Raw genomic sequence first — 17,963 nt, 5'->3', positions numbered from 1 at the left:
AAAAAGTCCGGAAAATGGTGTTCTGGACATGAGCTACAGGCATCACAGCACTAAACAGAAAGTCTCTCGTTGCAGCTACAAGTAAACTATGCCTTGGCTATTGGGGAACTGGGAATAAATACTGTGAAATGAGAAATCTGTTCTCTCAAACAGAGGGAATTAGTATGTTCCCTATTGGAAGAAATATAAATAGTGCATAAATATATTGTACTTCTAAGTGTGAAATGAGAGATGTTACTAACAAAATTCTGAAGAAATTGCTAAGTGATGCTTCATGATGTTGAACATTTGAGGCACTTACCTGTACTCTGAATTCAATCATTCCAAAGGAAAAAAAAATCCACAAATTGGAACCTCAGTATATGCAATCTGCCTCCAAAAATATGAAGTCCGGTGTGAAGTTCAGTCAAACATTTAGCAGGATTTACCTGGAGATCTATATAGTGCAAATCCCAAACCTAGCCACGATATTATAACTTATCCTAATTCCCTCTTTTCCTACCTGTACTGTTATCTCTCCAAGTACTACACGGATTAACAGGTTAAAAAATGTGACCCAAAAGACTTACATCTTAATTTGTCCATGATCTTTCCTCCACAGAGAGTTGCCAAGGCCATTTTGACAGCAAAAACGGAAATTTTACCATGTCCTTCCCTGTTCAAAATCAGAAAGTAAACATATTTTAATGTCCATTTTATAATATGGACCTCTTTCCATTTAAAATGTATATAACCAAAATAACATACTCTAATGCACACTATATGTGGATTGACATACAAAGAAATAAGACCTTTAAAATGAAAGTTTGTTTTGTGGGAATACTCATCGGTACATTATTTTGTAAAGATCTCAGAACAGATTTACTACGTACATGAAGCTCAGTATTAAACTGTTTATCTCATTATACACTAAGGTGACGATTATTCCTGCTATTTGTGCTACAATAGCACAGGAAGGCACTTATCACACTCATGGTCTCCCTATCCTATGCGTACTGGGTATCTTCTGTCCCTATAAGATTGCAAATAAGTGCAAAAATCAACACTGGGAACAAAAGTGAAAAAGCAGAAAGGGCTCACATGATTGCACAAGCTGCATACTATACCTGTTAGTAAGTCCTGACAACTGCCTTTTAAATGATACAACTGACTCTCATGAACCTTTAAGAAGGACTTTGCTGAAAATCAGGGACTATATTTGCAGCCAGATTGAGCAAAGGATGTTTGTTGTGCTATATAGAAGAGTCTTGTCCCTGGCTTGCTAAAGTTGACGCTGTGCCTAGCTCTCTTATTTTTAACTTAAAATGCATAATGCTATTAAACCCCAAATGCACTCAGGACTATGCCTTGGGGCAAAAAACCAAAGTTTTTTCTGTAAGTGACTGTAAGTCCAGTCACTTTCAGGTAAAAATAAACGAATTTTTCTTCTCCCTGGAAGGATCAGACCATATACTTCACTCTCAGGATGCTCTGTTCACTTTTAGCACATTGCCAATTCTTCCTTCGACTGTCTTGAAGCACACAATGGCTTAACTTTATTGCTCCTCTTGCTATCCTCATTCTCCCTCTCTGGTCATAATAGTCCCCAATGATTACCTGCCATTATAGAAACTTTGGTATATTCGAGCTGCATGAGTAATATATGACTTCACACACTGCAAGGCACTCTTAGCTCCTAAAAGACCTATTCCCGCAGTTCACACAAAACTAGGCCCAGTGTTGACAGGAATGGCAGAACAAAAATGCTGTAACGTTCAGTCCCTTTCCAAAGATGAGAATGAATATGATCTCATAAATTCATCTGCTTTTTTATGTTCATTTTTTTGGAATACTAATGCTGAAATGTGATTTTTCTTTAAACTCTCAGAGTCATACTATGAGGCAGTAAGAGTCCACAGTGGAGCAACTTTTATCTGTCGTCCAAACTCCTTAGCATTAAATATCTTCCCATATGCCTGTTTAATGACATCAGTGAGAACATGTTGTCATCATGCTTTAAAAAAGACAGTCAGCTAATATTTGTGAGTTTAGCAAAATGGCACCCATGTCTCCCTCTGAATTCTACCGGTAGAGCTAATGATGGGACCAGATAATAAAGTTTGAAGTAATTTATGGGAAGTGGAGTTTCTGTGACCTTCAGTCTCTACCAGGGAACATTACACTTATAAGAGATTTTCTGTTAAAATATATATAATTATGTCTTACATAAGTCTAACTGCACTGGCAATAGCAATATACAGAAATTCAACTGTTCATCAATATTTCTGAAACTGCTGACTGTCATAATTCTAATGCAAAAAATTGCGTCTGATCAGAACTAAAAGATAAACTGATTCTGTAAAGACACAGAGCCTGTGACTGTCTCTCTCTGCTAACCCCAAACCTGACTAATACAGTAACATATACATACATAGTAGACATGATTGGTATACACATATCAGTACATTAAAGCATGCTACATGCTTTAAGTCCCTCAGACTTTAGAAAATGAGTCAGTTCCCTAAGCTTGGCTAGCTAATAATCTTTAAAATTTGGTGAATTGGATTTAGTCCACATCTGTGTGACCCATGATTTTAAATATTAATTCTAAATATTCTTTACACTCATTTAAAATCCTTTTTTGTCAGAAAATCAACTAGAGATACAGACAAAAAAAAAAATCACTACTTTGGTATTTAAGAAATAAATCTTTACTGTGTTCTTTAATGATGGCTTTCGTGCCCTTTTTTTTTTTTTCATTACATTGTGTTCTCTTTGAGTGGCTTCGTAAGATTAAATTCACAGTATAGACATTTCCAGTCTTCTGTACTTCCATTTTCATTAAATGGATTCTGATTTGTGTAAAACAGGACCTAGCACTATTATCGCTGAGAATTTGGCCCTTTTGTATTCTTTTTGTGTGTGCTACCCTTTAGACCTTTGGGACTTTTTCTGCACTGTACCATCATGAGGTTTTCGCCTGCCTTTAAGAGAATTGTTATACTTAAGAAAAATAAATGCTAAGTGGAAGCAATGGAATTCTTAAAAGCAATGAAAGAATCAGAGGAAAAACTAAAGCCCATGCGGAAGTGCTTCAGATTTAGATTAATTTTCCCACTAGGTTTAGTTACATTTACTAATAGGATTATATTTTTGAATGGCAGACACATATCAACTCGCTTTCAGCTTTCAAGCCCAGAGCCACTGGCCTTTCCCATACTCAAACAGTTACAGAACAGAGGAACAGAAATGAAAAGATTTCATTTATCTCTTCAATCTCTCTGTTTGAGTTGATTAGTTTTGACATTGTATTTTGTATTGGTCATTTGTATTCATAAAGGCATCATTAGAGCCAGTATAAATTCAATTTGCCCTTCAAATATATATATGAATGTGTGTGTCTGTGCATACATATACACAGATGCATATATAAATATATATGACTGATGAACGGACAGGACAATGGGGCCTAAGACTCACCAATATAATTTGCATCCAGAAGTGCCCTAAGCTATGTCTAAGCACTACAGATGCCCTTGACTGGCAGCACTAGGGCTTCACAGTGTTTGCTGTGTAAAAGTAAATGCTGAAGCAGTGGCTCACAGCAGCATAAAGATCTCAGCTGAAGTCAGAGCTCCCTGAAAGAAGCTTTAGGTTGTCTAATGCAAAGAGATATAAATTTTACTAGTGGAAACAGGAGAGGACAGAAAATATTTGATTTTATATAGCCCCTCTCTTACTAAGGTTACTCTTCAGATCCTAGCACGAGAAGCACTAGAAGAATAAATGATGGCAAAAGCAAACCTTGAAGCTGATGTGCACTTAGCAACAACACAGGATGGAGTGCTCAGGAAAGGGAGTGATGGCCAGGGATTAAGGTTATTTCCTGCTGCTTGGGGAAAAAAGGGAAAAAAATAATACATGCTTTTGGACACCAGAACAGAGCAGAAGGTTTACTCTTCAACTGCGTGGCTGCAGAGAGACAGGCTCTCCCTAGAGCAAGGAAGCCCCACAGACTGCCTGATAAAATCCATACACCATACGAGGTTAAGTCCAGCTCCAGGGTCTGAATTTGCCTTTTGGGTCAGCAAGGAGAGTAGAACCAAATGGGTGACACTGACATTTGTCAGGATCTCTAGCAATACCCATACTGAGACAGTCATATGATGAGGAAAGCTATAAAGAAGTAACATCACATCTTTAGAAATAGTAAATGTGTTCCATGAAACGGACATCGAGACCATTTTTTCTCATTAACTAGGCATGGAGTGGTGCTTCCCTGATGCTTTAAGTTATCTTTTCCAAAAGTAATGAAACTTCTTTGGTTACTTGTGGGCCTCCTACTGCTCACCTTATTTAGGGTAGCAAATTCTGAAACGTCAGAGGATGTAACTACAAATTCCCATTTTCACAAACAGGTTTCAGGAGGAAATTTTATTGGAATCAAGCAAAATTCTTTCATTTAGGAGAGCAAAATGCATAATGACCTGAAATGCATTTTTTTTCTGGACTTCCTTGGTAAAAGCTGGCTGCCCTGTATGACTTTCAGTGACTACCAAAGGTGGAGAAGAGAGGGAATTAAACACTTCACAGCTCTGAATAGATAGATATACTTCCAAAAGAGATACTGAACATCTTTATGTATTGAACTCAGTATGATTGAAATGTGCATTTGATTAAATAAGGGCATGAATATTTACTCTTTTGTTTGTAGACGTCAAGACCCTCCAGCCAGACTGGGTCTGTTTCATAGCCCAGAGCTCACAGCTCCATTCATAGGACAGGTGTGTCAAGGAACAGAAAAATATCAGCTATTTTCTTGTCAGTTAAAGTCTGCAGCAAGAATAGCTGTATTGCAGTACTGAGTCAGTGCCGAAGATAATCTAGCACAGAATATTTTACAATCTGTTTAAGAAGAATCTTTTTGGGAATGGCTCAACTGAATGAGGCTGACATTCTACCGAGCCACCTAGTCTTTGACACTGGCCTGGAACGAATTTTTCAGAGGTATGAACTTGTCATTTTTTTATATAGTACTTGTGTGCCAGTGAAAGAAGTATGCCATTATTTCATAAAGCCACTTCATCACCTTAGACCTTGAAGCAAAAGCTATTACTCATTTTTAATGTGCAGTTGAAAACACAAATCAGGCATGTTTTTGTTCAGATTTCTTAAAGTCTGACCACCTCATTCTGCTTTTGGTCTGTTGGGGTCCTCTACCACATGATGCTGATTTTCACACACTAACAGCAAATTAATTGGAACAGCATTTTTGTTTGTGAATTTTGATTTTACTGACTTGCAGTTTTGTCAGTTTACACTTTAGTCTTGTCTTAGCATGAAGGAGCACCACACTCAGTGTCACATGAAATCTCATACAGTATAATTTTTTCCAACTTTTTTCTCCCTTCAGGACTGAGCACAGGGAAATACAATTACCTGTACCTAATGAATCCCCAATGCCATGAAAAAATCATAAAAAAACTGGGATGAAAGTTCAGGACAGGCAGTGGGCAAGCTGGCCCACATGCCATGGCATTGCACTGTGGCTCCTCTTAAGTTTTGCTAGTCAGATTCTAGCTCCTGAGAAGACATCGGTGTTGCACACCTGGGGAAATACTCCCTGACAGAGGGCAAGAGAAACCTGAGAAGTTTTCAGCAGGCGATAAACAAAGCAAGAAGCTAAAGCTTACAGTAACTACAGCCAGCACAGTACATGTGGAGCAGTACATATTAACTAGAACTAAATAAATGAGACAGTGGTTGGCTTATTAGATTTAATATCACATATTAACTTGTTCTTTGTGGTCCTTTCATATATGTTGTTGCAGACTCCATTTCTCCACTCTCTGTTTTCAAACAGGACAAGAGAAACTGCACAACCTTTTCCAGACCTGCCCACAGTACAGTCGGAGCAGCCATCTCTCTGCACAGCCACAAACACCAAAAACATCCATGATCACTTATAACAGCCTTCTCATTTATGCTGAAGAGCTATTTGGTCTTGGAAAGCTGTTCTGGGTTTTTTAGGGTTTGGGGTTTTTTTTTGTTGTTGTTTGCATTCATAGAATCAAATGTGATCACATTAACATTCATTAATAAACATGAAAAATAATTCTTCAGTAGTCACCTAGAAATTTGGATAGCATTTCTGCAGGCCAACTGTTTCCTTAAATCAGAAGGAATAGAGGAGTGAACCCAGATCAAAGATAACAGGATTATTTTAGGGGTAACTGTCATGATTTCAGTATGATTCATGCACCTGGTAAAACCCCTTTTTTCATCAGAGAAGACTGCAGGCAATTTAGTTTAACTGTCCAGTTTCTATAAATAGGGGGAGAGCGAGAAAAAGACTTCATCCTGCCTCACAGTTCCCCCTACATGCAATGCATTGCTACCCTCTGAGCATGGGATCACAAGAAAACACCTTGCTCCTTCTTCTACCAACTTAAAGCCTTCAGCAGAGAAAGATCTTTCTGCTGCAGTGCAGGGGAGGGGAGGGAAGGGAGCAACATGGGAAGCAGACACATCAGCTCTGGTTAGACCCCAGCAGCTCTCACTGTCCCTGTAGCATGCAGAGCCACTTCCCTCCCTCTGTTACCCATAAACAGGGAAATCTGGACCACCAGTGGTTGCTAAACCAACACCTGACCCAAAACTTCAATAATCTGAACCATACTAAGGAGTAGGGCACATTCTGAGAATCAGAGGCTTAAATTGTATGTCTGTATCTGTGATAGGTGTCCTAACTCCCATTACAGTAAAGCGCGATCTAGTTAACACACATCTCCATGAAGCCTGAACTTAGGTATCTCAGACTGCACCTAAACCTCATCCCAGATGTTTGGTGTATTTAAAATGGTGTGATAGGCAGCCAGTCCCTATCCCAGACGCCAGAGCTGAGAGACTTCCTGGGGGTCCTTTGGGTGTCTCTGTCCTTCTGGGAACTGCACCCTCTGCACCCCATTCAAAGCATGACAGACTGAGTTGCTGTTTGGCAAATGGAGTGAGGGTCACAGCCTCTTCAGCCCTGGGAGGGCCTGATGTGAGCCCAGAAACAGGTCACAACCCACAGCACACAGGATGTTTTCGGGGAAAGCAAAACCTTACCCCTTTAAGCACATTCTCTGTTTCCCTACTGGGGAATAAATTCCTCTCCTTCATTTTGCTGCAAGTAGCTTTGATATCTAGCTGAGATCTTTACCCCTTTACAGTGAGCTACAAACCAAGCATGTTATCGCAGGTCTTGCTTCCACAGTCCTGGGTCTTTCCCTGTGTTTACCAGCTGGGGAGCAGTTTGCTTCCAGCATGCAGCAATGGCCATCTTCACCATCCTTTAGTGTTCTTGTTACAGCCACAACGGTATCAAATAAGATGCCTGTTCCTTCTTTTACTGCCCTTGAGGGGACAAAAGTATTCCTAAAGGCTACAGTTTCACAATGGATTGGCTTTTTTTTCTTCCCTTTGGAGGGTCCGGAGGGGAGGTTGGGTGCAGCCTCGTCATGTGGAACATCTACTTTTTCTCCCCGTTGCCATGGTGACTGAGCCAGCTGGCTGGTCTGGCTCTAAAAGGTGCTCAATGACACCCAGCATCAGGGCCCTCAAGCAAGAGGATGGGAAAGAGAGAGGGGGAGGGGGCAGGATCCTTATTTTAATGTGTCATGACCAGTGTTTTCAGCCGGTGAATTTTCAAAATGTAAACCATAGGACACAATAGGTCATCTGCATCTGTCAAACTTAACCACTGTTCTCCAATAATTTGTTTTTTAAGACTGCAAATGTTACAGTACAGGTTGACAACTATGTATTCAGAAACTGTAGTATGTATACACAGTATACTCATTAAGGTAAGTGGCTCGCGCTATCTCAAACTTGTCCCTTTTGTAATACAAGTCCCATGCAGTAATAAACAACATGAATTTCATCACCTCCAGGTCTTTATCCTATTTCTGTCATGGTCTGAAAATCATGCTGCACTGGCATGAGCCAGAAGAAAAAATTGCTTACAGCTGCAAGAACTTGCAGGAAAATAAGCTCTTTCAAAATAATGAGCCATTAACCCATGGCACCGCTGCAGAGGCATTGCAGTGGTGTCAGCCACTGGTGTGTCAATAAATAACAAGGCAAATTAGAAGTGGATGTAAATTTGTTTCTGTAGATAATTCTTTTTTGATATAAACTGGAACAAGTCTGAGTAACTGGATGAAAACACAGTTGTGCTGAATTTGGCTCGGCAGAAAGGAAAGCAGAGGTCCTTAATTTAGGTTCTCTCCCTAGTTAGCACTATTCACATGCTCATTATTTGGGTCACAATTTAGCTTGTTCAATTGTTTTCCAAAGATATTTTGGAGCAAGTAAAATCCTTTTACCAGTTGGGAGAAGAGGGAAGCACAAGTGGCTAAGAAAGGCAGACTTACGGATCAAAGGCTGCTAGCAAGAAGTTGAGCAGTAAGCTGATGGATTGCTCCACGTTTATCTGGTGGGTTGTCGGCATCCGTTTGTTGAGCTGGTAGAAGATAGTTGAAATCACAGCTTCCAGGCGAGCCACGTTCAGTTCGATGTTGGGATCCAGGTTGTTCAGTGCGTTTTCCCGTAAGGCTTCTATCACATTCCAGATGTCCACCAGGTGCACTAGGGGACAGGACAGAAACAGCTGGTGGGGACACACGCTCCTGAAAGCAACTGAGAAAAAAAGTCGCCTCATCCCACAGGGTGGGGAATAACACAATCACACAAGACACGCTTCATGAATAATTAAATGAATGAATGTTTTTTCCATCACTGAGAATTGGTGAAGGAATAAGCAAATAAAATTCAGATCTGTTAATAAGCAAACAATATATTGATATTATTAGTTGTAATGTGTACAACTTCACACTGGGAAATCATTCCTTATTGTATAAAGCATTCAACTAAAAATCTGTATTTTACGGAAATCACTGGAAGGTAAATATATGCTAATTGTTTTTCTGAACCATGCCTCTATGAATACCCATTCAGAAATTACTCTTAGATATTAATTTGCATAGCAGATGGGCTTTTCAGAAGATCCTACGAATATTAAGTGCTTAACACATAGTGACACTTTGAAAATTCTTTTCAGCAATTTGTATGGAAAGCGAAGTATTTCACAGAAATAGAATTTTAATTGAGTCAGAGTAGACAAGCTACATTTAAACAAAGAACACGTAATGAAGTAATCCCAAAGTCTTATTCTGTGTCTTCTAAATATATTTACCAAATAATTTGTTAAATCTCTCTCTTTGATAAAGTCCTGGTCTAAGCTGAATTTCATGGGTGTGTTTCTAGCTTAAAGGACATTCTCTACCCTTCATATTGTGCCCAAACAGAAATCTTGTTTGCATAGCACTGTTATTGTGGTAGTATGATTGGCTTGTCACAGATTGGCATTTCCACAAGCGGTGGACCATGCCAAAAATTAAAAAAAAACATTACAGTCATGCAAAATTTGAATTTATTTCAAACCTGAACTCAATCAAACATCCCTTTTTTTACCTACTGTCCCAGTAAACTGTCAATAAGAAATAAATCATGGTTCAGGATGCAAATTCTTTTTTTTACCAGAGAAACTACTGTATAGTTTTTTATTATTTAGCATGACATTATGTCTTATGACATATCAAGAGTCATCTGTATGTGGAATGAGATACATTTTTTTGTGGATAGAGAAATCTAATTCTAATCCTCATAATTATATTTTTACTTTCTAGGTTTGCAGGTGCTGTCTCAGACTGCAATGCAAGATGATGGTTTGATGGCAGGGAATTTAAGCTGATACTAGATAGATAAATGAAATCAGATATACTGTCATTTTACTCAGTTTAGAATTTTTCCCTATGAGTGGTTATTTTCTTCTACCTCAGGAAAAAAAAATCTCTAATGCCCTGCTACTGCATGTCTAAGCCCAAGGAGGAAGGTACACCAGACAGGTGAGCAGCAACAGCAGCAGCGACTACTTCAGGCACTAGACAAGGCACTTTTCCACTTCTTGCTGTTCCTTAGCAAATAATTGGGAAAAAACCTGAAAGATGCAGTTCTATTGTGATAGCTAAATATTTATTTGGCTTTGGTATTAAAAGGACACTTCTATAGGTGACTTTGTATGCTGTCAGGTTGTCTTCAGAGTGCTGTTCTTAATGGACGGAGCATACAACCTCTCTGAACTGCTTCTTTTTGTCTTTTAGCTGGAGGGAAGTTTCCCTGTAAAAAAAAAAACTGGCTTAGGTCTCATATCCTGTTAATGCAGCCATTCTCATTCAACTAGTTTTCACGGTCAGGTTACTATAGAGGTAGTCTGGGTAAATGGGAGATGAATGATCTCCAGGAAGATGGCCTGCACATAATAAGTGACCCTTTCTGGGCAGCTTCTCCACATGGCTCAGAGGCCAGACCAGGCAGAGTACGGAAGAAGTCACCAGAAAGCAGGACACCGTCTGGTCCAGGACAAAAGGGTGAATGAGCATTTCCCGCTCTGGGTCACCACTTGGGCAGCCAAGGAAGAAATATGGAGCAACATGCCAGAAGGTGCAGCAACAGGCTGGATCCATGTGAAAGTATTGTTGTGGCCTGATTAAGAAGGGAAGGGCAGGCAGAAAGCAGAAGGGTGAGCATGATGTTTCCCTCAAGGTCTAGCTGTTGCTGGCCATGAGGGCTATCGCTGGTAATTCAGATCAAGTAGATGAAGGAGAAGGTGTTTCTACCAGCAGTTGCTGGGTGTGAGGGTATTTGTGCGAACTGTTGAACCTGAACTGTAGCTACACTAACAAGATAGCAACATGGGAAATTACCAGGCATAACAAATAGCAAAAAGGCAGTAATGCATATGCAGGTGGATAACTTTGACTTGAGCCTCCACTTACAAGATAGCAACCTGGGAAAAAGCACGAACACGGGTACTAGCTTAACAGCACTGCTGACTGAGGCAGAAATTACTAGGGCAATGCTATCATAAATACTGAGTAAGGATGTAAAATCAGCAACATTGGAACTAGTGGTTAAAGAATAAACAGAGACAGGCTCTTTATCTGGGTGTGCATGAGCATGGCAGAGAAAAAAGCATAGGGGTGGAAAAGGGAAATATAAAGACTAACTAATCATGTCATCTGAGCTGCCTGGGCATGTGTCTCAAGCAGCCCTGCACCTGATCAGGGCAGAGGATGGAACACAGCAGTTTGACCACGTGTGTATCTAGTAGTTTACTTCTGCAGTCATGGGGAACTGCAATGGTTTCCCCAGCACTGATAAAAAGACATCCTGGGCAGATGAACCAGACATCCAGGCTCCCTAACAGAGATAATTTAATTTCATGCAGCAATTTAACTTTAATTGTTATAGCCTAGTAGTGGAAAACTCTTGAATAAGAGAGCATGGAGGAAAACAGCTGGCATAAAGAATGAGGCTAAAATGGAGGTTGGTGTCCCTATTCTTCACATGATTCAGTACTGATACTATGTGGCTGTCAGATTTTCATGTTTGGTTTTTTTTTTATTTTTTCTTTTCCCACTGATATTATATTTTTCATAACATAGCCATATCCAGGGTTAGTTTTGATGATGGTCCTGGGAAGGGAAATATCCAGAGGCTAGCAGACGTGGGCCTAATAATATCAGTACACTAACACATCTGAGAGAAAAATATTGGTTTTAGCCTTAACTCTAACCTAAAAGCCTCATAAGCTATCTTGATATTCATTGGTATGCCAGAAAGGTAGGGCACAAGACTAAGAAAATGACTTACTGGAAATTACACAGCAGTAACAGTCCCCCACCCACCATAAAATATTAGTCTCAAGGAACTGCTGTGCATTTGTACTATAAATAATTTTACTTGGGCTTTTTTTTTTTTTTTTTTTTCCCCAGAAACACTTTGGTTCCACTTGAAGCTGAATAAACAACAATCTTACTGCACTATTTTATTTTGCATTTTATTCATGAATTTCACTTCTCTCTACAGAGATTTCCTGGAGGAGGAAATGGAAGATGGACAAGAGCCAGACATTTAACAAGATCTACTAATTTTGAAAATATCGGCTGAAACGTCTAGCTCAAAATCACAAGGAGAGTTTGTTAAACTGCTGTACAGAGGACTGAAGTCTTTGGCCTTTACTGAAGTCAGTTGCTACGGTCAAGAATTCACCCACCTAAATTTAAAGGTCAAAAATTAGGTGTCTGCTGTCAGCTGGTGGTCAAGGTTCCCTCTAATGTCAGTGAAAGAAAAATGCACCTTAAAGCAGCTGTTTGGAGATAGGTGGGATAAACAGCGCTTTGAAGGTACCCATATTTCTTCAGTGACAAAGCCTCAAGTGACAAGTTTACACGAGACACGTAACCTCAGAGCCGGTAAAGTTAACCAAGATCAGTCTCACACCTTGCTCTTTAAACATTAAGAGGTCTTTTCTGATGTGCCTACTACATGGTCTAGAATAATTCAGGTTTTATATAAAATATGAATAATAAATACTTTAATCTGTATGAACAGCTACCAGATCTTGTCATAGTCACAGTCTCTTAGACTGATTGCATCGCATAACCTTGCACAGATTACATCTGGGGGTAGTGCCTTACTGATCACTTTGAATCCTATTTTTTTTAAGTTTACTCACATAGTTAGCGAGTATGAGAGATATAGAGAGATATTATACCATGCTGAGAATTACATATTATACCATGCATCAGTCAGCACTGGGAAAAGGCAGAGTAAAACACAAGTTCTCTGCTCCACTCTATTCATTTGTACTATTAGAAATTTATGCCTACAGCTAATATGATATCTGTTGTCTTTTCAACGTAATAACAGAATTTAAACGTTGCAAACTTTGCATAAGCTTATGTTCCTCTCATTTTAATTTTCATCCCCTCTGCTACCCATTTTCTGTAATACCTACTATGCTCATATTTATTTATCCATCTCTGCGATTGCTTTAATCTCACTGAAGAAGGCACATCTCCTTACTTTGTTTGCACAACATGTAGTGCAATAAAACCCGAATGTTATTTCTACATACTCCTACGATGCTAACAAGAAGAGTTTACAGTGTAACAAACCAGCTTACAGATGCAGGGGAACTTTCACTCTCCTGAAATGTGTCTTAAATTCCCTCAACAAAGTCGAACTCCACATACTTGTTTTTAACTTCTCATTGCTGTTGCTGCTTTTGTTGCCTTACCCACATTTCCCTCTGAAAAGGCAATTACCCCTCAGTATGAGAAAGATGCCCTTTCTGAAATAGATCTGTAAAACTACAGAAATCTGCCAGCTGTTCTTCAGTGTCAGCAGTTGATCACTAGGTAGTAGGAGTAAAAGCTGCTTGTATCTAGCACCTGTGTGATATAAGGCAATCCAAAATCACGCAGCCCAGCCAATCTTCACAGACCCTTCAGAAAGGCCTCGCACTCGATACGGCTATTCAGGTGTAGAAGACCATCATTTGCCTGATGTCTGAAAAAAATGTAGATTTCCACAAGCAATTGCTAAACTATACATTTCCCTTTAGATTTTCTGTTAAGTGTATTTCTAAAGTCACAGCTAAGCTAAACATCTGCATTATTAGATCTTCTATGGCAAACACTGTCTGCTAATTTAACTTTTATGAGATTAAGTAATATTTAAACACTGTCATTGAAGGTTTCATATTTGAGCACGTTATGTAACAGATAGTGATTAGTGAATGTAAATAAAGTTCAGTATCCGGACAGAAGTGGGACGACGCAGATGAGCAGCATTACAGATGGCTGCCATTCACTCCACAGCCATCATTACCAAAAATGCGTGCTTTGAGGAGACCCTGGCTGAACTGCAGAGAATTAAGATTAATGCATGAAAATACACTCCAAATAGCAAATGTTATTTCCTTCAGTGGTCTCCTTCAGCTGTTAAAACAACATTTGGAGAGTGCTTGTTGCCAGCATATTGTAACTGAATTGATCAGTCTCTCTGCAGGATGTAGGGGTGAATGAAAGACGGCTGGCTCAGTTTGAAAGGAGTTTTGTATTTTCCTCAAACTAAAAAGTTACAAACATCCTCGAAGTTTTACACCCTGCCCTTCTGCCTTTACCTGTGTTCAGAACATCTTTCCTATTGCCTTTTACTACTTTGATGATGAAAAAGAGTAGTTAGTAATTACAGTGCAGAACTCGTCACCTACAACTCTGTCAACAGGTTAATTTGTGGAAGAGGTGTACTCTGGATGCATTTGGAGAAAGCAGAATTTAGGACAAAATTATGTTGCTTACTCTAAACATGTATGTCAGTTTTATTGATCTTGATCCTCCCTCTTTTATTCAAGTGGTTTTTAGTCTCTTCATTAGCAGGAACAAATGTATTTTTAATTTATTGTAACTAGTAACTTATTTAACTGCAACTAGTAATTTTCTGTTTGGTAGGTAACGGTATCTTAATAGCCAGAGAGAAGAGATGGACAACACTCACTTTTTTTCAAGTCAAAGCAAAGAGATTACAGTTTAATGTGGCAGGGAAAAATGAAGTATTTTTTCTGTCATGCAGTTTATTTAGAATTATGGAAAGGCTGTGAGAAACAGATAATCTCAGATATATCACTAATCTCAAAGGAGGAATATTACCTCAAGCATCAGTTGTCAAGAAATTATATTGTCCTAAACAAGCAGAAAAAAAGAAAACCCCAGTGGAAGTTTATCTTTTAAGTAGTAAAAAAAACAAAACCCAAAAACCAGTCTGTGTACTTAAGCTTTCTTACCATTAAACAGATCTACATATGCAAAAATCCTCATTTGTTCTACTGCATTTTTTTTGTATTCCACCTGAACCGCAAACTCTACAATGTTATCTTTCCATTTATTACTAAATGAGCATGGAAGAGGAGATACACTTAATCAAACAAGGGAAGCAACTAAATTGGGGTTTTAATAATCAGTTCAAATTTACTTAACATATAGTAGGTCTAACTAAATCTAGGTTAAAAATGCCCGATTAATAGGACAGAATTCCTCCTTGACAGATTTTCTTTTGTTGGTGAATACGTGAAAAACTTTTAAAGGAGTATTAATTTAAATTATTTCCAAAATTTTAGTATATATTTCATTAAGATTTTAGTTCAGCAAAGCTCTTACAGACACGCTTGAGTTTAAACTTACTAGTACTGTCATCTGAAATCAACGGTACTTGAATGTATGTCAGATATTTCAGGTGGATTTCATTAAAAGGGAATGATTTATGTTTCCTTGTCCAACAATCCTAAAAATATTATAAAATATGTTAGGTGGTTCTTCTTTTATTTATTAGAATCTATGAACCCATCACAAATCAGGGTATTGGAGCCATTTGTCATCATCATTGCTATGAAGTCCTGGGAAGACACAACGCTTTCTGTTTGGCTCCCTCTCTCCTGCTGCCAGGTGGGTAACGGAGGACTGAGAGAGGCGTGTTTTCCCTCTAAACTACATCCATTTGTGGCCAAGCTGCCCCTCAAATCAGTCAGCTGTAGCACGATTACCAAAAGCTTTATCTGCATGTCCCACCACTACGCAGATCGATGTGCCAGCTATGATGGCTTACAGTCTCTGGGTAAATGTACCAGGGTGTTACTTCTGCTCAGAGTTAAAATGAGGTACCCAACTCTTTGGCTGGGTGTGTCTGGTGACAGCTGTCACCCTACATGGCCTGGCACATCCAGGCTACTCCCTGCCCAAATATCTGAACCTGCGCTCAGTCTGTACCTGGAAATGTACTGTACGTTCCTATTCCTGCTTCCTTGTCTCTTGGGCTCCTCGTCCACCTCCCTTGCTGATCTCTATTGCCAGACACTGTTCATACAGCCCAGTGATTTCCAGCATGTCTGGGCACCCGCTAGGCAGCTGATCCAACGAGTTTGATGTGTGTTGGGCCACTTCTGAATGCTCTGCAGGCCATCAGCAGCTCTTGGGCTGGTCACCACTGTTTTCCTAAAGCAAGACTGGTGGACTTCTAGCTTGTCAGCACACATTTGAATGTGTTAATGTCAAAATCTAAGTCATTGCATCTTCTTGCTATTTCACTCCGTTTCTAGATTTGTAGACGCAGTGATTGGTGGGAAAATACTGCTAGCTTAAAGAAGAAATTAGCAAAATATTTGGAATATTTACTGCCACGTTATTCTGATCCCAAAATGCTTTAATTTTTAGAGATGTGTTTATTACACCCGTAAAAGAGTATGAAAAGTTGTAAAAGGATTATATACTGATAACCAAGAGCAATGAGACAACATTTACTTCTTCGCAAAAATCAAGTCTTGTCAAAGACTTCCCACCTGGAGTTGAATTTGGCAAGGCTTACTGGTAAACTCTGTCTTCAGGACAAAGGCCTCTGCAACAAGTGGGACCATCTGGAGCAAGGAAGACAACATCGGTGGAGGAGGATCTGATTAGGGGATGTTTCAACAGACAGTCATAGTCAAGTCCATAGGACCTGATGGGGAGTGCACCTATGAGTACTGAGGGAGCTGGCTGATGTCAGTGTGAGGCCACTTGATTGTCTTTGAAAGGTTGTGGCAACTGGGGGAGGTTCCTGAGGGCTGTGAGAAAACCAGTGTCACTCTTATTCTCAAGAACGGAAAGAAGGATCCAGTGAACTCAGTCCCTAGAAAGGGGATGGAGTGAATCCTCCTGGAAGCTATTTTCAAGCATATTAAGGACAAGAAGGTGTTTGGAAGCAGTCAGCGTGGATTTATGACAGAAAAATCATGCTTGACCAACCTCTTTGTCTCCCACAATGAAATGACTGGCTCACGGGACAAGGGAGAGTAATGGACATTCTTTATATTGATTTTAGCAAGGGTTTCAATGCTGTGTTCCATAATATCCTCATTGGCAAACTAGTAAGCACAGGCTGCACAAGTGGACAGTGGACTGAAAAGTGGCTGAACAAATTAGCTGAAAATCTTGCCATTAGTGGTACTAAATCCAGTTGGAGTACAGTCACTAGTGGTATATCCCCTGGCCTGATACTGGGGCAAAACTGTTTAACATCTTCATAAATGATCTGGATGATGGGACAGAGTGTTTTCAGCAAAGGCATCCAATGCCCTCCTGGGATGCATTGGTCAGTGTGTTGTCAGCAGGTGGAGGGACGTGATCCTTCCCCTCTGCTCAGCACTGGTGTCACATCTGAGTCCAAAGTCTAGCAAAGGGCCATGAAGATGATGGACTGAGGTGACTTGTCATATGGGGACAGGCTGAGAGAGCTGGGATTGTTCAGCCTGGAGGAGAGAAGGCTCAGGGAGACTCTTTAAGTGTGTAATAAGCATCTGATGCAAGGGAGTAAAGAACATGGAGACAGATGCTTCTCAGGGAAAGGATAGTGAAAGCACAGAAGGCAATGGGCACAAATTAAAATATGGGAAAGCATTTAAACATAAGAAAAAAATTTTCCCTGTGAGGGTTGTCAAACACTTGCCAGGTTGCCCAGAGAGGCTGTGGCGTCTCTATCCTTGAAGATATTCAAAATCATATTGGACACAGCCTTGAGCAACCTTTCTAGCTGACCCTGCTCTCTCCAGTGGTCTCTGCCACCCCAGTGATTCTGTGATGTCCTTGTCTAGTCATTAACCTACACTACAAAAACATATAATGACTCTCTTACTGGAGAGGAATCAGTGTTGTGCCACTGATTTTTCTCTAAAGCCATTGCTCAAGTAAGCCGTGCTCCAAGTCCCTTTTCTGACACATGAAACAAACAAAAAAACACAGAGCTCGCTCTGAGGCCCCTTGAATGCTTGGGAAAGTGTACTCCATATCCTCAAGATGTTTTCTGTGAGGTGTACAGAAGGCTTCTGCAGCACTCTGTGTACTCAAACACTCCAAGCTTTCCTTCAAATGCCAAGGGATCTCAGGGGGAGATCACGGTTTCATTTAGTCCTGACAGGTGCACACATTCCTCCTCCTCCTCCTTACCTCTTTGCCCGTGCTGTGAGAGTGCAGGTGTGTGCTATGCACCAGCTCAGCAGGAAGCTG

General features: G+C 39.9%; 1 protein-coding gene across 15 annotated transcripts in view; it reads right to left on the bottom strand.

Moving 5' to 3' along the window:
- The window catches only part of DTNA (dystrobrevin alpha), a 219,957-nt gene that overhangs the window by 59,451 nt on the left and 142,543 nt on the right, over positions 1–17,963 (bottom strand). For all 15 annotated transcript variants that reach the window (XM_026841319.1, XM_026841318.1, XM_026841315.1 and 12 more), the window contains 2 exons: positions 8,397–8,610; positions 570–655 (listed from right to left, as the gene is read on the bottom strand). In XM_026841319.1, coding sequence (XP_026697120.1) covers positions 570–655; positions 8,397–8,610 — 300 coding nt within the window. The remainder of the gene's footprint in view (positions 1–569; positions 656–8,396; positions 8,611–17,963) is intronic.

Source organism: Athene cunicularia, assembly GCF_003259725.1.
Source record: "Athene cunicularia isolate RWA chromosome 2 unlocalized genomic scaffold, athCun1 chr2_part1, whole genome shotgun sequence".
NCBI classification, from domain to species: domain Eukaryota; kingdom Metazoa; phylum Chordata; class Aves; order Strigiformes; family Strigidae; genus Athene; species Athene cunicularia.
The sequence above is the reverse complement of the archived record's forward strand: the minus strand, read 5'-3'. Positions and strand labels throughout refer to the sequence as shown.